General features: G+C 50.3%; 1 protein-coding gene across 12 annotated transcripts in view; it reads right to left on the reverse strand.

Annotated features, from left to right (window-relative positions):
* Positions 1-19,793, reverse strand: part of RAPGEF2 (Rap guanine nucleotide exchange factor 2) — a 333,613-nt gene that overhangs the window by 164,605 nt on the left and 149,215 nt on the right. For all 12 annotated transcript variants that reach the window (XM_059721919.1, XM_059721926.1, XM_059721915.1 and 9 more), the window contains exon 4: positions 18,661-18,744. In XM_059721919.1, coding sequence (XP_059577902.1) covers positions 18,661-18,744 — 84 coding nt within the window. The remainder of the gene's footprint in view (positions 1-18,660; positions 18,745-19,793) is intronic.

Raw genomic sequence — 19,793 nt, forward strand, 5'->3', positions numbered from 1 at the left:
AGACTGAACAAGTTAGTAAAACATTTCACACAACATAAAGTTACAAGAGGTGCGATTCAAGGAAAGCTTGGAATACAGTCTCACAGTTAGAAACTCCTCTAGCACTGGAATGTAAATAAATATTCCCTTATCAATCTCTCAAAATTATCCATCAGCATATGACAGAAAGAGATGCATCCTCTTCAGTTTTAGGTTCATCTAAACACATTTCTACCATAAACAGTTCATATAATAGACAGCTAGTTTTAAGTTACTCAACAATGAAAATATAGGGGTCAAGTTGACCCCTATCTCAATGGCAAGGCATCTGAACCTGGTTGGTGATGCCTCTGAATATATTACCCAGCCAATTCTGTGGAACTAATTCAAGCATTACAGATTAGAAATCATCTATTGCACATATGTCAAACCTTCCCATCTGGGGTAGAAGCATCCAAATTTTAGATGAGTTGGTGCTCAGGACTTCAAATAGTACAAATCATATTCCTTGTTTCATATATAAATTGTCTTGTAAAAATAATAACAGAGAATGAACTAAAATATGTTTTCTATATTAAGCAAGGAACATCTACACAAAATCAGTTTTCCATCTCATTTAAAAAGTATTTTATCATTAAAATAATGCATATGGAATTAAATTTATTATTATTAGCCTAATTGATATTTCAGGTACCATCATTTTAATGGCTATTCAATTTTGTGCTCATTAACCTACCCAAATGATCTTTATGGTAAAGTTCACATTACACTATTTTAAAATCTCATCAAATACATTAAATTTTAAAAGCACACCTCTCCCACCTCTATGAAGAATAAGAAGGGTAGAAAAGAAATATATGCTGACTGAGGAAAAAGTTTACCTGTTGAAGTGATGTTGTAGCCATTATGGTCCAGGAAATATGCAAGTAGCAAAGGTTTGTTTTTTTTAGGGTGCTACCTTTTACTGGACCTTTGCATTTTTTTTCCTCTGTCCCCTATCTTTTCCCTTGTCCAACACACCAAATGCCATCATGAAAACTGTGTGTGAAGCTAGAGAGAAACTATGCTCTTGAACGAATGATCAAAGGAAAAAGATGAGAGACAGGAACCTAGTAACACAAGTGGGACAATGCCTACCACAGAACAAGACTCCCTTTCTGACTTCACATCCTCATGCTCAAAATGTACAAAACACCTTCAGAAGACAAGCATGGGAACAGAAATCCATGACCTTCCATCCAGGAAGAGCACACACCAACTGCAGAAGCTTCCTTAGCCTGACGAAGGGTTTTTGAACCCGAAAGCTTGCTTAATAACTATTCTCCAACCATTCGGGTTGGTCTAATAAAAGATATCAAATTCACCCAAGGAATCTTAATTCATCCTTAAGGAAGGCACTTAAGGGAGCCCACCCCTGCCCCAGCCCTGGCAAAATCTGTGGGCAAGGAAGGAGCCCCCCAGGGGGCACTTGCTTGCCTGTACACAAATGCCAGGAGCTTGGGGAATAAGCAGGAGGAGCTCATCCTCCTGCTCAATGCAAATAATTATGATGTCATAGGGATAACGGAGACCTGGTGGGACTCCACCCATGACTGGACCACGGGTATAGATGGCTATACCCTGTACAGGAGGGATCGTGTAGAGAAAAGGGGTGGGGATGTAGCTCTCTATGTTAAGGAAAGCTACACGTCCCTGCAAGCCGACACTGGTGACCAGGGTGGACGGCTGGAGACCCTCTGGGTTAAAAATCCGTGGGGAACATGGCACAGGGGACACAATGGTGGGAGTCTACTACAGACCTCCCACCCAAAGTCCTGAGCTTGACCAGGAGTTTGCCCGGGAACTGGCTGAGGCCACATGCTCCAGGACCATGGTTGTCATGGGTGACTTCAATTACCCGAACATCTTGTGGGAGGATCGCTCAGCAAAATCTGAGCGGTCGCAAAGCTTCCTCTCATGTGTGGATGACCTCTACCTGACTCAAGAAGTCTATGGGCCAACGAGAGGCAAACCGCTGCTCGACCTGGTGCTGGCTACTGGGGATGACCTAGTCGGCGACCTAGTGATCGACGGGAAGCTGGGTGACAGTGACCACAGACTGATCACCTTCACCATCCGCCAAAAAGCTGGCAAGTCAGTCAGCAACACGCAAGTCCTTGACTTCAGGAAAGCCGACTTTGACAAGCTCAGGAGGCTTGTCAGTGAGGCCCTAAGGGACCATGACCACGGGGAGAGGGGAGTTCAAGAAGAGTGGTTGCTCCTCAAGGGAGCGATCCTCAATGCACAAACTAAGTCTATTCCATCTCGGAGGAAAGGCAGCAAGAGGGCACAGCAGCCCTCCTGGCTCTCCAGGGACCTAGCAGACCTCCTGAGGCTAAAAAGAAAGGCCTACAAAGGATGGAGGATGGGAGTCGCCTCCAAGCAGGATTATTCTGCACTGGTCCGGTCCTGTAGGGAGCAGACCAGGAAAGCCAAGGCTGCAACTGAACTCTAACTAGCTTTGAGCATCAAGGACGATAAAACAGTCCTTTTTCAGATATGTGGGGAGCCGGAGGAAAAGCAGGGGCAACTTTGGACCCCTGCTGAACCAGATGGGGCAACTGACGCCCAGGAAAAAGCCAACCTATTAAATAGGTACTTTGCATCGGTCCTTCATCAGTCCCATGGGACGCCCGTGCCCGCTACGGGACAGGGAAGTCCGGATGAGGGTGATCCCCTGCCCTCCATTGATGCTGACTTCGTGAAGGAACATCTTGAGAAGTTGGATACCTTCAAGTCAGCCGGCCCTGACAATCTTCACCCCAGGGTACTCAAGGAGCTGGCGAGCATCATAGCCCAGCCTCTAGCGCAGATCTTTGAAAACTCTTGGCGCTCTGGTGTAGTGCCCGAAGACTGGAAGAAGGACAATGTGGTGTTTATCTTCAAGAAAGGGACGAAAGCGGATCCGGCTAACTATAGGTCCATTAGCCTGACTTCTATCCCAGGGAAGATCTTAGAAAAGTTTATCAAGAGGCCATCCTTAATGGACTGGCCGACGCCAACATCTTAAGGGATAGCCAGCACGGGTTTGTTGCGGGTAGGTCTTGCTTGACCAATCTCATTTCCTTCTACGACCAGGTGACCTATCCCCTGGACAAGGGAGAGGAGATTGATGTCATATATCTTGACTTCAAAAAAGCCTTTGACCTGGTTTCCCATAATCACCTCTTAGAGAAACTGGCCAATTGTCGCCTTGGGTCCTCCACGATCCACTGGCTGGAAAATTGGCTCCGGGGTCGGACCCAGAGGGTAGTAATTGATGGAAGTCACTCATCGTGGTGTCCTGTGACCAGTGGGGTCCCCCAGGGCTCTTTCCTTGGACCCATACTGTTCAACATCTTCATTAATGATGTGGACACTGGAGTCAGAAGTGCACTGGCCAAGTTCGCTGATGACACCAAACTTTGGGGAAAAGCATCCACACCAGAAGACAGGCGGGTGATCCAGGCTGACCTGGACAGGCTCAGCAAGTGGGCAGAAGAGAATCTGATGGTGTTCAACGCCGATAAATGCAAGGTTCTCCACCTTGGGAAGAAAAACCCGCAGCATCCTTATAGGCTCGGCAGTGCTATATTGGCCAACACTATGCAAGAAAGAGACTTGGGGGTCATCATTGACCACAAGATGAACATGAGCCTGCAATGCGATGCGGCGGCTAGTAAAGCGACCAAAATGCTGGCTTGCATCCATAGATGCTTCTCAAGCAAATCCCGGGACGTCATTCTCCCCTTGTACTCGGCCTTAGTGAGGCCGCAGCTGGAGTACTGCGTCCAGTTTTGGGCTCCACAATTCAAAAAGGATGTGGAGAAGCTTGCTTATCTTGCTGGGATCCTATGACCCCAGCTGACTTCCTGCCCTTTGGGCAGGGGGCTGGACTCGATGATCTTCCAAGGTCCCTTCCAGCCCTAATGTCTATGAAATCTATGAAACCTTGTCTGCCTATATCCTTAGGCCAACATGGCTACAACCTGTGCGGGCTGGGTGTGAATCCGCGGCCCTTGTCGCACTGCACGCGGGCTGTGGCCGGCAGCCCGGGCACGCCGGGTCAGAGAGGGCGGGTGCCGAGCTAGAATTAGGCACAGACGCGTAATGGTAGTTTTTAAGATTGTTTACTTACACTGGGATGGTCGCGGTGCAGGCTGGAAAACTTGCTTGAGTTGCAGTTACAAACAAAAAGAACATGAACAATCACATGGAGTTTGCTAGGCTCCACGCAAACAGAACTCCGGACAAGCGCGCCACCAAAATAGAAACTCGTAGATATGTCTTATAATGTTTTCGTTCAAAGACGGGAAGAGGTGGGCGGTGGATCAGGCCGCCAAACTGCTCTGGATCTCACACGGGGTTTCTATTGCCCTGCCATGTACCCAGAGTCCCCACGAGATCGATGTGGAGTTCTCCTCGGCTTGGGCGGAAACCACTCAAGCCTCTTATACGGCTAGCAGGCCAATCGCTAGCCGCCACGTGGGAATAATTTAGAACTAGCCAATAGCGGGGAGCAAATTTGCATATGGGTGGCGGGAAATCCTTTGCACCGTGCATTTCTGCCGCAACTTGAGAAATGCACCCTGCAAAGACAGCTGCAAAGTGGCGTGAACTTTTCCCTTGCATGCGGGTTCTCTATGCAGCAAAACTCCACCGTGCAATGAAGCTGTAATCCCACGGGGATAATTCTAGTGCCGAAGCACACACAAAATTATACCTTTGGGTCATGACACAACCTAAACCCCATAACCTTACTAGACACTTAAAACTAAGGACTAAACACAAACATTAACTTTATGACTTATTACAATCTAATTGTGCTCTGCTCATCTCTCTGTGCACCACAGGTGATAACGGCCCTCTTTCCTCTTGAATGATCTTGCTCTTCCACTAATAGATCTATCCTTTCTACTGCACTTTTCTTGCCTTTTGGCTATTCCAGATAACCTTCATTCCTATTTTGTAGCCCTTCTCTATTAATTTAAAAAAAGTGTGTAGTTTTATTTTCATGTAGAGTTTTACACATGCCACTGTTCTGTCTGCTACTTAGCTCAAACTGTATCTTCTTTTTCAGACCTAAGGAATGGTGCCTTATGTCTGAAAGCATAAGATCTCTTCCAACTACGAAGTTGGTTCAATAAAAAATAAAATCTCCCCAAAAAAGTTTGTGTCTCAAAGTTTTAAAAGGTTTCATTTATGTAAAGTTTCTGAAGTTGGCAATGGAAGCCCAGATTTCTATTATTATAAAAAAAAAAAGAAGAAACCCAAAAGCAACTCCTTCCAAGAAGCTTATAAAGATCTAATAATACATCTTCTTTCTCTCTTCCTTTTTTTTCTATTTTTGTCAAAGTGCAATTATATCAAAGGCTTTATATGATAAGATGGATTAGTGAGCACTACACAAGTTGTTATGCTTTTGGTTGGACTTAAAGGATCAAATAATATTGATGCTGTTTAAGAAAATTAAAGAGAAGAATGAATCACCACACCTTACAGAAATAAGTGCCACAGAATAACATATCCATAGAATAAAGAAAAAATGTCAGAGGCAGTTAGCTAAACAGAAACAACTGCTGACCATGTAAACCAAACTAAGAGAGGTTTGGATGTGCTAAAGCCAGAAAAGTTTGTGTCAACATATGTAGCAGAGGAGAATCGTAAGCAGCTTAGGCACATAGGAGAGATGTTAGACAAACACACAGTTGAGACAGAGACATAGTTGGGAGATGTCAGACAAACTTTTGAGCACCTGCTTCTTTGAGAAGGGCACTTTGTGCCCAAAAGCTTATCTACCATCTCTACCAACTGTACAGTTGGTCCAAAAAAAGATAATCACCAAAGAAAGAAAGAAAGAAAGAAAGAAAGAAAGACTTTTTTTTTTTTTTTTTTTTTTTTTTTTTTTTTGACTTTTAAGAGACCTTTATTCCCCGGAGGGTGATGACTCGGAGCCAGTCAAAAGCATGTACAAGGACGCCCGAAGCTCTGGGCCTCATGTACAAGGCCTGGGCTCGTGGCCTGCAAGGCCTGCCCGTACACTCTAGACAAAAAAAAAAACAACCAACACAAAGAAACATAAGGACTATTTACAGTATTTACAGTTCTGCCAGCAGGGACACCCATGGAGGCCTCCGGGGTCGACCCGCACGAGCAAAAGTCCAGGGCCTCGGCCCGCTTGACGCGTCTCTGCGGCTTGAGCAGCCGGTGGCATCACAGAGCGAGGATCAGGCGTCCCGCCTCGACTCGGCACAGCACCCCCTCGAGGGCCCAGCGCTCCTCAAAGGCGGGCACCGTCCGCCGGAGGACAGCGTGCTCAAACTCGAGCGAGAGGCGGGCCAGCACCAGCAGGCGGAAGAGCTGCAGGGCGTCGACCATCCCGGTGCCGCTGAGCTGGTTTCGCCGGCTCTTCAGGGTGGCCATCTTGGCCTGGCCCAGCAGGAAGTTGGCCAGGCTGACCGTGGCCCGCTCGGCCGCCCGGTATGGAAAGGAGGGGACGTAGGCGTCTTCGGAGAGGTCTCGGCCCAGTGCCCGAAGCAGTGCGCCCAGGGCGGCAAAGAGAGGCTGCAGCCGGGGGCAGTCGAGGAAGGCGTGGAAAATGTCCTCGTCCAGCACCCCCGGGCAGAAGGGGCAGGCCGCCGAGGCCGCTGGCTCCAAGTGACGCACAAAGGTGCCGGTGGCCAGGATGCCGTGCACGAGCCGCCACTGCAGGTCGCCGGTCTTCTTGGCGATGGGCGCCTTATACAGCGTGCGCCACGCCGGGGTCCCGGGCCGCGCCAGGCACCGCCGCCACGCGGTGTCAGGGCGGCCGGCCAGCACCTGGGCGTGCCGGGTGCGCACCACCCACATGTAGAGGCCCTTGCGGGGCAGGGTGCCAAAAGGGCAGCCCGTATTGCTGCTGGGGGGCACCGGGAGCCTGAGCAGCGTGTTGGGCCGCTCGGCCAGCTCGCCGGGTACCGCTGGGATGACGGGTAGCGGTGGGAAGGCGTCTTCTGCGGCGTCTGCGGCGGGGAGGGGCCGGCGAGTCTGGAGATGGGCTTCCAGGGCGGTCGCTGCCTCCGTCGGGAGGGCGGCCCTAACGGCCCGCAGAAGCCGCCCCGCGGTGCGGACGGAGCGCATGGCCAGCCGGGCAGCCAGGGCCTCGGGTGACAGCCAGTCCGACCGAGCGGGGTCCAGGAGGTGCTCCAGGCGGGTGGAGCGCGCCTCGACGAGAGCTGCCGTGAGGCTGGCGGAGGCCAGGCTCGGCACGACACGGTGCAGGGCCGGGTTGTGGACCAAGGGCTCTCGAAGGAGCTGCGGGAACCGCAGGTGCCTGGCCTGGGGACAGAGATGGAAGGCCGCCCGCCAGGCCCGCACCACGCTGCGGTAGAACGGGGGAAGGACCGCCCCGTTCAGGAAGGTGAGGTCCAGTTGAAACAGCTCCCGGTCAAAGCCGAGGCCCCCCACTCGCCGCAGGAATCGGCACGCCAGCTGTCGCCACGGGAGGTGGCCGTCGGTGTACAGGAGCCGCTGGAGGGCCTGCAGCCGATAGGCGGCCACCCTGCTGGCCAGATCGATCAGGCCCTGGCCCCCCTCGCCGGTGGGCAGGTAGAGGGCAGCTCGTGGGAGCCAGTGGTGTCCGTCCCACAGGAAATCGACCAGGAGCCGCTGCAGTTGCTCCAGTAGCTCCGGCGGAGGGTCCAGCACCGCGCAGCGGTGCCACAGGGTGGCCGCCGCCAGGTTATTGATGACGAGGACGCGCCCCCGGTAGGAAAGGCTGGGCAGGCGCCAGCGCCACCGCTGCAGGCGGGCCTCCACTCCCTCCTCGAGCCCGTCCCAGTTGCGCGCCATGAAGGTCGTCGGCCCCAGGAACACGCCCAAGACCTTGAGGCCCTCGCGGCGCCAGGCGAGGCCCCCCGGCAAGTCCGGCGGAGGCCTGCCAGTCCATGCGCCAAGCAGCAGAGTGTCACTCTTGCCCCAGTTGATGCGGGCGGAGGAGGCGCGCTCGTAGGCCCGCTGGCAATCTGCCAGAGCCCGCACGTCTTCCCGGGTGGCGAGGAAGACGGTGACGTCGTCCGCGTAGGCCGACAGCCGGAGACGAGGGCCAGCGGACGGGCCCGTGGCCGATGGCAGGGCCACCCCGCTCAGGCGGCGGCGCAGCGCGTGTAACAGCGGCTCGATGGCCAGGGCGTAGAGCATGCCCGACAGCGGACAGCCCTGGCGAATGCCCCTGCGCGCGGGGAACGGAGCGCAAAGCACCCCATTCACCTTGAGCAGGCTGGAAATGTCCCGGTACAAGACCCGGAGGGCCCCGGTGAAGAGGGGCCCAAAGCCAAAGGCCTCCAGCGTGCGGAAGAGGTAGGCGTGGCCCACGCGGTCAAAGGCCTTCTCCTGGTCGAGAGAGAGGAGGCCGACGTCGAGGCCAAAGAGCTCGCTAGCCGTGAGCAGGTCCCGCAGCAGGAACAGGTTGTCTTGTATGGTCCTGCCCGGCACGCAGTAGCTCTGCTCGGGCCCGGTGAGAGAGGCCATGACCGCGCGGAGGCGGGTGGCCAGCGCTTTGGCCAGAATCTTGTAGTCCGCGCACAGCAGGGAGACCGGCCGCCAGTTCTTCATGTAGCCCAGGTCTCCCTTCTTGGGCAGCAGGGTCAGCACCGCTCGGCGGCAGCTGATCGGCAAGACCTTGTCGGCGAGGCTCTCCTGGAAAACGCGCAGGAGGCTGGGGCCGAGGAGAGGCCAGAAGGTCTTGTAGAACTCGGCAGGCAGCCCGTCGAGGCCCGGGGCTTTGCCGGAGGCGAGGCCGGCCGTGGCGGCCGCCAGCTCTTCCAGGGACAAGTCCCGCTCCAGCTCGCCGGCCTCCAGGGCATCGAGACGCGGTAGGCCCTCGTGGAGTTCCCGCGTGGCCTCGGGGCACGACGGCTCGGCCGCGAACAGGTCGCGATGGAAGGCGACGGCACGTTCGCGGACTTCGCCCGGCTCTGTAATGACCCGGCCCTCAGGAGTCTTGAGATGGTCCAAGACTTTGCTCGCTGCCCGCCGCCGCTCCAGGTCGAAAAAGAAGCGGGTCGGGGCGTCGGTTTCCACCAGCTCCTGGCAGCGGGCGCGGATCCTCGCGCCGCGGGCCGCGCTCTCCGCCAAGTCGCGCAGGCATTTCCTGCGGAGCCGGAGGCTCTCGCTCAGTGCCGCGTCGCTGCCGGCGGCCAGCAGAGCAGCCTCGAGCTCCGCCACGTCCTCCTCCAACTCCCGGATACGGCGGCGCGTTTCGTTCGCGGCCAGCTGGGTGTACTGCTGGCAGAAGGCTCGGGTCTGGACCTTGCCCACGTCCCACCACAGCTTCCAGGAGGAGTGGCTCGGTCTCGCAGCCTCCCACCTCCGCCAAAAGTGGGCAAAGCAGTCCCGGAAATAAGAGTCCTGGAGCAGACTAACGTTCAAACACCAATACGGTGCCCGTGCACAGGCTCTCCCCGGCAGGCTCAGTTCGCTGAAGGCCAGGCCATGATCTGATAGACCCGAGGGAGCGATGCGGCTGCTGCGCAGGAGTGGCAGGTGGTGCCTGGTGATATAAAGGCGGTCGAGGCGAGCCATGGTGAGACCGCCGGCGCTCGTCTTGGCCCAGGTGTACTGGCGCGCATCGGGATGCAGGGCTCGCCAGACGTCCACGAGGTCTGCCCCCTCCAGGGCAGCTTGCAGCTTGCGAGCGGAGGGCAGGTGGGGCTCAGGCCCTGTGCGGTCGAGGCGCGGGGCAGTGGTGCAATTGAAATCGCCCCCGAGGAGGAGCAGGTCATCATCCTCGCTAGCGTCGCGCAGGAGGGCAGCCAAGCTCTCAAAGAAAGCGACCCTCTCCTGGCCATCGGAGGGCGCGTAGATGTTGACGAGCAGCAGACGGTGTTGCGCGAGGGTGACGCGGACGGTCAGCAGGCGGCCGGGGACGACCTCCCGCGGCACCGCCGCGTCAAGCTGCAGCTGCGGCGATAAGAGTGTCGCGACCCCCGCGCGGAGGCTGGTGCCGTGGCTCAGGAACACCTGTCCTCGCCAGGCAGCCCGCCAGGCCGCCTGGTTGAACCTGTCAGAGTGGGTCTCTTGTAGGAAGGCGATGGCCAGCCTCTTCTGTCGCAGGAGCTCCAGGACGGCCTCGCGCTTCACCGCGTCTCGACAGCCGTTGACGTTGAAGGTGCCAATGGTTGTGGCTGCCATGGGGGTGGGTGTGGGAGAGGAGGAGCAAAGCAGAGTGCGGGTGGAAGAGCGAGCACCCAAGAGCAGAGCAAGGCAATACAGACAGGTCAGGGAAGGCCTACCGTGCCCTACTCTAGTCGAGGGACCCGCCCAGGCCCCACTCCACTCTCACCCTCTGGGCAAGCTTGTCCAGACGGTAGGCCATCTGACGTGTGCCCCGATCTTGCTTCATGAGCTTGACTGCCGCCCTGGCAGCCTTGACAAACACTTTGGGGTCCGCACACCACTGGGTGATGTGCCCCGCTACATTTTTCTGCCCCTTGGTTAGCTTCAGCAAGGACAGGAGTCCCCCATAGTCAGGAGAGACCCAGGGGGGCTCCGCCAGCTTGGGGTGGATGTTGCCTACGGAAGAGCGGCGAGGCCACACCCCCGGCGGGAGCTCGCCCGCAAGTGCAGCGTCGACCCCCTCGATGTCCAGGCACATCAGCCGCCTCTCGTCGTCCGAGTCGAGGACCGGCTCCGCGAGGACATTCCCTGTCTTCTTGGGGGGGGAGGGGCCATCCCGCTCACGACGTCTCTTGCGAGACTCCGAGAGCTGGATCTCCATCTCGCTAACGTCCCCATCTGCTCCGGTAGGCTGGGGCGTGACCAAAGGGGCAGCGGGCTCTCCCGCCACCCCCGGGGCCAGGCCACCGGAAGAGAGACATTCGCCACTATCCCTGCTGCCGCCTGACTCCGGAGGCTGGGGGACAGACGAGGGGAGGGGGACCCCTGAAGGCCCCTCCCCCCCACCCGCTAAGTCTGCCTCGTCGGTGGCTACATCCGACGGGGCGGGTGGTGTGGCGGCCGGAACGGGGTCCGGCTCTGTAGTGGGGGGGTCCTCGGCACTGGCCGAGGAGGGGGCTGTCAGGGATGGGGTGTCCTGAGAGGCCCCCCTCATCTCCCTCTCTTTTTCGGGTGGTAGGGAGGATGCCCGAGCCCCATCATCCGATGAGGCTCCAGCACCGCAGTCCCCGGCCACCCCAGCCACTTCGGCCGGGGCAGGCAGGGGGCAAGGGGAGGCGTCCGCCTCTCCACCCGGTGGGGCTGCCGCACCGAGGGCGGGGGGCGCCACAGACGGGGGAGGGGGCGGTGGGGCCACGGTAGTAGCGCCAGCCCCTCAGCTGGACGATGGCTTCCCGCTGGAGACCCCGGTCCCCTGAGATGGAATGGGGGGGGAAGGAGGTCGGGAGGAAGAGCTCCCAGCCTCCCTGGGCCTGCCGCGTGCCCCAGAGGTCGACGCGCCGTCTCTCGGCGCTGCCGCAGGCGGCGATGGTCCGGCCGCCTTGCTCCGAGGGCACTGCGCAGCCAGGTGGGAGGAGCCCCCGCACTTGAAGCACGTGGTCTCTCCCACAGATAGATAGATAATAAACCGCCGCCCCTCGAGCATGAGGCTCAGGGAGCGAGGCAGCGACTGGGGGCCCTCCTTGAGGAGCATGAAAACCTGCCTCCGAAAGGACAGGACGTGCTTGCCCTGAGGGTTCTTGTTTCCCATCGGCAGGCGGCGAAAAGGACTCGCGGGAACCCCATAGGCCTCGAGTCCCCTGGCCAGCTCCCGATTGGAAACGTGCGGTGGGACGTTGGAAATCACCACCCTCACTGCCTGAGTCTCTAGGGGCGTGACAGGGTAGTGGACGCCCGCAATGTCCAGGCCCTCCGCACACACCCTGTCAACCAAGGCGGGCTTGCTCAAATAGATCATCGGGACCGTGTTCACGCGCCCCGCGTAGCGGATGGTACGCCATCCCAGGAGGGCGGCCAGAGCCTCCACGCAAGCCTCGAGCCCCACATGGAGAGGGGCATGAACCCTCAGGCCATGAGACAGTGGGAGGTCCTGAGAGACATCCTCATGCCAGCTGCCAGGCGTAGGAGCCGCCATTCCTCGCCAGGACAGGGTTAAACTGCGAAGCACAGCAAAAAAAAAAAAAAACAAAAAAAAAACAAAACACCAGCCTCAGGCTGACCCGGGGACTGGGACTGGGAGGGGGTTGAAAAACGCCCCAAAATCGGCCTGAGGGGGGGCAGAGCAACCCTGCAGGGGCTCAGGGCAAGCCCCAAGGCAGGGGCAGATGGCAGGGACCAAGGGAAGGGGCCCTGGGGGAGGGAGGCAGCAGAAATCAAAGGGACAACTCAGGCGGGGGTGGGGGAGGGGCAGAGGCAAACGAGGCTGCCAGAGCCCAGGGGAAAAAGGCTCAGAAAGTGGGGGGAAGGGGCAGGGAGGGGGTCCCCAGGGACAGGGTGGGGAGAGGCAAGGGGTTTTTCGGGGGGGGGGACAGGAAAAGGGGGGCAGGGAGTGCGAGGCAACGAGCTGAAAGCACCTGAGCTGGAGGAGCTTAGAAGGGCTTCAGCTGTCGGCGGCCATCTTGAAAGAAAGAAAGAAAGAAAGACTTTTGACTTTTAAGAGACCTTTATTCCCCGGAGGGTGATGACTCGGAGCCAGTCAAAAGCATGTACAAGGACGCCCGAAGCTCTGGGCCTCATGTACAAAGTCTGGGCTCATGGCCTGCAAGGCCTGCCCGTACACGCTAGACAAAAAAAAAACCAACCAACACAACGCACATAAGGACTATTTACAGTATTTACAGTTCTGCCAGCAGGGACACCCATGGAGGCCTCCGGGGTCGACCCGCACGAGCAAAAGTCCAGGGCCTCGGCCAAGAAAGAGCTTACCTCACCCCAAGTCACCAAAGCTGGGACTCAAACTTGGATTTCCCACATGGTAGGCAGAAGTACTGCCTCACAGCCACAAGAAAGAAAGAAAGAAAGAACTTGCTTCTCAAAGTATTGGGAAACATTTTAGGCACTAGAGCTTGAGGACTACAAGCAAATACTATATAGTAGAGACAAAAGTACTGGAACAAATAACCCAGTCAAGAAGATGCAGCAATTGAGAGGATGGAACAGACCTATGAATGCTAGAAGCCATTCCAGAAATGTTTTTCAGGTCTGTTGCATTATTTCTGTAGCCACTTTAAAATAGCGGAGATCCAGAGATTTATATTGAGGCCTCCAGGCACACTGCATTTCCGCTAAATTTTGCGTACAAGTCTCATAATCAATTTTATTCCTAGATTATAAGGCTGGAAGGGACCTCAGAAGATCACCAGGTCCAGCCCCCTGCACTGAACAGGAAAGACAACTGTGGTCAAGTGACCCCAGCAAGGTGACCATCCAGTCTCCTCTTGAAGATTTCCAGTGTAGGCAATTGCTCCACCTCTGGAGAGAGCTTATTCCACAGTCTGGACACCCTAGTTATGAAGTAGTTTTTTCTAATGTTGAGCCTGAAATGGTCTTCCAGGAGTTAGGGACCATTAGGGTGCCCTGGTAAATAGTTGTTCGCCGAGCCCTTGATGTATGCCTCTGATGCAGTGGTAAGCTGCTACCAAGTCCTCTCTCAGTCTTCTCTTTTTCAAGCTGAAGAGTCCCAGATCCCACAGCCTTTCCTCATATGGCTTGTCACGCAAGTCTCTGTTCCTACGGGTGGCCCTTCTCTGGACTCTCCCAAGCTTTACCATGTCTTTGTTAAAGTGCGGCAACCAGAATTGGACACAGTACTCCAGCTGCAGTCTCACCAATGCCGAGTACAGCAAGAGAATCACGTCTTTGGTTTTGCTGGAGATGTATCGATTGATGCACGTCAGGGTATTGCTGGCCCTACTGGCTACTGCGTCACACTGCCAGCTCATGTTCATACTGTGATCAATTGTTACCCCCAGGTCCCTTTCATTTGTAGTGCAGGTCAGGTTGGCGTTGCCAAGCCTGTAGGTGTGCAGAGGATTGTTCATCCCCAGGTGGAGCACTTTACATTTCTCGACATTGAACTTCACCTGGTTCCAGTCTGCCCAACTTACAAGCCTGTCTAAGGCTGCAGATATAGGCAGACCATCTTCAAGCATGATCATGCTTCCCCATAACTTGGTGTTGCCCGCAAACTTGACCAGTGAGTTCTTCACCCCCACATCCAAATCATAGATGAAGATGTTGAATAGCACTGGGCCAAGCACCAACCCCTGAGGGACACCAATGGCCACTTCCTGCCAAGATGACACAGATGCAGAATTTCTTTTTCTATCTAACCTCCTCCAAAGTACTATTTTTATTATTTAAAATTTCTAACTGCTTCTTGGGTTCAAGAATAATTTGAACCTAAACATATAAGCTACAGCAAATGGGTATGGAAATAATTAAATATTTTAAAAGTTAGTAAGTCTGGGAAATTATTTGTCTCATCATAAATTTTCACACCAAAATATTCAACTGATATACTTAGCACAGATGAATTATGAAAGCTACCGACTAAGAGTTTAACTTATTTGATAATATGATAAATTTCACATTTATTTGAAAATTACCATCAATAAAAACTGAAGTGTTCTTTTCCAGAATAAAAAATCATTTTAACACACAGTGACAGAGATAGTTTACATAGTATAAACTGGTTAACTCCCAAAACGTTTTAAGATAATGAATGTTTGTACCAAATATTTTCCCTCTTAAGAATTTATTATAAACAATTTTTTCAGTTGCGCAACCAAATCAAGGAACTTTCTTCTAATGGCTTGTATGACAACTACTACCTGCTTTAAAACTGAATGCCAACATGCATCTAAGAAACACTCTTCACTATAAATACTTTAGCAACTCTCTCAGAGGATAGCAGTAAAAGTAATGTTTTCAAGATGGCCACTCAGAACTTAAAATTTTGTGCTACTTGATAAGCAAGGATTTCTTAGGGCAATATCTTTTATCGGACCAGCTTCATAGTTGGGATAGAGTTAGACATGCTTCCGAACACGTTTTAAGGTCTGCAGAGTAAAATCCAGCACAGCATAATGAAAAACAGTTGGAAGAGGGAGGTCAGATTTGATAGCACTTTTTAAAGTTTTTGAAACCCCAAGAGTCAAATCTGCACCTCAAGCACCAAAGGCTAGATGCGCTGGAAAAGTGTCTAGCAATAATTCAAATTTCAAAAATATCCAAAAAATGAACATTTCTTAACTTTTTGGTGTTTCCATTCACTACCTCCTGCCTGAATTGTGAACTAATTTGGGCAAGGATATATAATTTATAAAGTGATGAACATTTTTTTATGTCAGCATGTTATAAAACAGGTTTATTTCTGTGGGGGGATTTTTTGTCTTGTTTTGTTTTTTAAAGTAGTCTCTCACAATCTGTGCATTATCTGGCTGTCAGCCTCTGGTGTAAAATTGATTTAAATGGTGTCAGATGCTTGGAACTGAGGTCACATAGATAGGGCACTGACAAAAGAGATACTGTACAGGGTTCTTCTTCCACTTAAATCTATAGTAAACAGCTCTCCAATGCTCTCATCAGGCATTTACAAGGAAGTATGCATTTAAGATGTCTGGTTTTGACCTATTATTTGACTAGTTTATCCTATATTTGAAACAAATGCAATCAATTTAGCTAACCATGTAGCCCAAAATACACATGGTTTGCTGGTCACGTGAAGTTTGCAGCATTAACAGTAGGTCTACACTGAAATAATCTGATGCAGTATGTGTAGCTATGTAAAGCAAGCTTTAGTTAAACTAATTCAGATGCCAAGAACAGCAAAGCTGCAGCTAACACTGCACAAAAAGTTCAAGTATGACAGAGGACCTTGGACAGACTCCTATAAATTTCACTTAAGGCCAACGAGCCAGCTTTACTGCTGCTGCCGCATATCTACACAGTAGACAAAAAATACTACGCAGTGACACATTATAGCACAGACTGTGCTAATTTGAGACTGTGCAGTATTATAAGGCTATTGCGCAGTAGCATCACCTAAAAGACATTTCACCAGCACTACTGCATAGTAGCTTCAGTTACTGCACATTTGCTAATACAAGTACTAAATAAATGTACAGTAGTGTCTTGTGTAGATGCACCCACTGTTACCTAAACCAGCTAAATTAAAGCTAGCACAGGTATGTCTACAAATGGCTGCAATCGCATTTCTGATGCAGAGTAGGCATAACTTACAATCAAAAAAACATTTTTCCAAAAACTTTTATTGAGAACTTAAGATGGGGATAAGGAAGAAAAGGGGAAATGTTTGTTTGTATAATACTCATTTCCCCTTCTCTGCTTTCTTCTTCCTTCTGATCATTTGGTAATGTTTGTCTGTATAACACTTATCAACCCATCACTGAAAACAAAATGTGGTGTTGATGGGTGGGGGAGAAGAAAGCAGTGAAACTTATTTTATTGGTATATCCAAACACTATAAACTGATCTTTGATCTCTCAAAAAAAAAAAAAAAAAGTTCTAAGCCGCATAAGAAAACCTACAGGAAGAACTTTTATTCCACAAAAAATGTAATGTTAAGAATCTGCCCAGCTGTTAATTTTAACTTATGATGAAAAACTTAACCATGACTCACTTGACATAATTTAGGCATTTTAACAGAATTGAAGCATTTTACCAAAATGTAAATGTCAATCAATACTACACCAACATGTGCTACAGTTATCAAGTTAAAATGCAGCAAGTTAAACCAAATCAGCCTGAATTCTCAGTTAAGTGTTTCTTCTATTAAATCTCTATTGGTTTAAAAAAAATCACTTCCCCTTTCGGGGGGGGGGGCACTTTATTGCACAGGTTCCTGAAGCAGCAGTACTCATCTTTGGAAAAAAGAGTTAAATATAACATTAATGGCAGAAACCTTTTGTGTAATGTTGAGCCTAATCCCTTGAAAGTTTATGTTTTGATAGGAACCAGCAGAATCCTGCTGTGTCCTAAATGCAGACTGAGAGCAGCAGCCTTAAGCTAGGTCATCTACATTCTGCTCAAGCAGGGTGCTCCTCACAAATCACAATAGTAGTAATAACCACTATTAAAATGACTCCTTCCTGTTTGATGTCCTTTCCCTCCTCCAGATTTCATAACATATTCTTTACCTCTACCTCTGGCTGTTTCTTCCATGCCTCATCCAGTTTCTTCTCTCTTCCTGTTACACTTATGTTATTACAGAATATTATAAGGCTCTGTCCTGGTCCCTCTCCCTTCACTACACCCTCTGCTGTGATAATCTTATGCATTACTGTAGCTTTAAGTACTATCTCTATATGTCTGATACAAATAAAACTTCCTTGCCATTTTTGTTGATCTCCTATATAGATTTGCAGCACAATGTCTTTTTTTTTTCTTTTTTCTTTTTTTTTTTTTGGGGGGGTGGGGGGAAGAGAAAAAAAAAATCACTGTCAACATGCCATACTAAACTAATTGCATTCTCTCTAAAGTCCTTTCAAAGTGACCCCATTTTTTATTACTATTGACAAGCACCATCCAAACACATAACACAGGTGTCCTCTAACTCCTTGAGGTCCCTTGTTAAAATTAAAACCCATGTCGAAGTCTTAATTCTTCTTCATTCATAAAATGTATTAATTCTCAACTTTCCTTTTGTCCATAGAGCTAAAATGTGTTCTGGGACCTTGTCTATCATTTTGATTCGTGTACTACTTTCTGGCCACACTGATATCCACTGAGCTTCCTCTTCTGTTGATCTTACTTTGCTTTCAAAGACCATTACACCATCTCTTGCTACCTATCAAATCTTCCCTATGTTTCTGTTGTTCCCCAGGATACCAACTTCAACCTTTTTTCTCCAGTTATAAACCTGTCGACATGTTCTTCTGCATTATATCCTAAGCTTGTAGTGCCCTTCCAGAAATGAATGCAGATTACCCCCTTTCATATCTCTCCTGAATAATTTCCTCAAGTAATAATGGTGAGGTACAGGGGCAGTAGAAAGATTTTTTTTTATTCCTAATGTAAAGTAAATTGCACTATTAAAGCACTTATCAAAACATGATGGTCACCACCTTGACCTCTATTTTTTTCCACTGTAATTCTTCTCTGCCCTTAATCTCTTATACTACAAACTGTTAGTGGCAGGGACTGTGACCTTTTCCCTTCATTTGGTAAAAGCTTAGTAGATCATTTAGTGCTATCAGAAATAAATGAGAATTTTTCCAAGTGTCGTTGTCAAAAGATGCTAATTTATTATGTAAATAGAAAACAAAGCATTTAAATGTCACTCCCGTTTAACAAAATGTCCCTGCTGTTTTTATGCATGAACCTTTCTATGCCATTTTTCCTGTTAAACTGGAAATTCTTCCAGATAAAAATTAGTTATCTATTTATAAAGTGCCTAGAAATGTAAGCATGCTCATTATCTTCCAGCAAAAATATTTTTTTCACCTTGCTTACTGTGCATTTTACAGTACTTATATGTAAAGTTAATGTAGGACCCTGTACCCATTTGTGGAGGTCTGTAAGAGTCTTCTGTATTTACTGAAAAAGATTTTAAAATATTATTGTAAACCATAAAAAAGACAAGGGGTATTAAGTTCTAAGTAGTTAAACAGTAACCAATCACTTAGTTTACCTTCTTGGAAACTGGATGAATTTCCAACCCATAGCATTCCTTCAAAATACATAATGCAGATGTATAAATAGACATACCTGCTCCTTGGAAGAAACATAGACTCTTTGATGAATACTGAGCCAGACAGGAGGATATACCAACAGGTACCAATATCATCAGGGCTGGAATAAAAGGAAAAATATGGTGAGACAAAATTTGGACAGCATCAAAAATCAATTAGGAAAAAATCACAAAAACACAAGCCAAAAATGTGCAGAGAATTTTGGAGAAAGCTACTTTTTTTTTTAATCATTTGCAGCAAATACCTTTAATTAAACAGTTCCACTTTCCCTCTAGAAACACATCAAAACAGCTTGAATCAATAATAGTATTTTGAAGTGACAGCACTCATCTGTTTACTGACACAGCACAGAAGCCCAATAAAATAAAACTGAACTTGATTATAGCAGATCAGAAGCATAGTTAAAAGTATAGTATTATAGCTTTGGATTCTGCTGAATCTGCTTTTGCCCCTTTCAGGACAACAAATACAGTATCTGCTCTTCACCTCTTAAGCAATCTCTTTTCCCATTTCCGATCCTTCCCCTCCCTGCTTTCCTTCAAACAGATATACTAACTCCTTGATACCTACATAAAGCTAACAGATCTTGACCATCTTCACTCACTTGAGAGTCCACCTGCAAAGACTTCTGAATTCTCACAGGCTGCCTGTGCTTCAGGCTCCTCTCTGGCATGAGGGAAGGACACATCACCAGCAGCAGGAGAGATAGCTCTTTTTAAGAGATCCAGACAAGTGAGTCTGCTTAGTTAATGGCAGGGGAAAGAGGAACAAGTTGTGATCTGCTTTTCCCAGTCTCATTTACCCAGCTTATCCCCCTGCGAATTCAGACCCGCCTTCCTATACAGCACAACACTCCATTCAAAGGCCTCAAAATTCCCCGGAGTTGACAGCTGACACCTCTGTGAGAAAACAAGACCAGTTTCCAGAGTTATTGCAAATAAACCATATTAGAATAGCATGCATTCTGTGCCATCTTGATCAGCATATGCTGTGACCGTAAATACTTCAATTTAGTTTCCACCACTCCTATGCTGCTTGTTGAGGAAACTCAATAATGGTGCATGCTAGCTTGATTCCAAATCAATAACTGTACATAGCATTTCACCAAAATTCAAAGTCACTGGGCTACACACTCAGGAATTCAGATTA

Source organism: Alligator mississippiensis, chromosome 2, assembly GCF_030867095.1.
Source record: "Alligator mississippiensis isolate rAllMis1 chromosome 2, rAllMis1, whole genome shotgun sequence".
NCBI lineage: Eukaryota > Metazoa > Chordata > Crocodylia > Alligatoridae > Alligator > Alligator mississippiensis.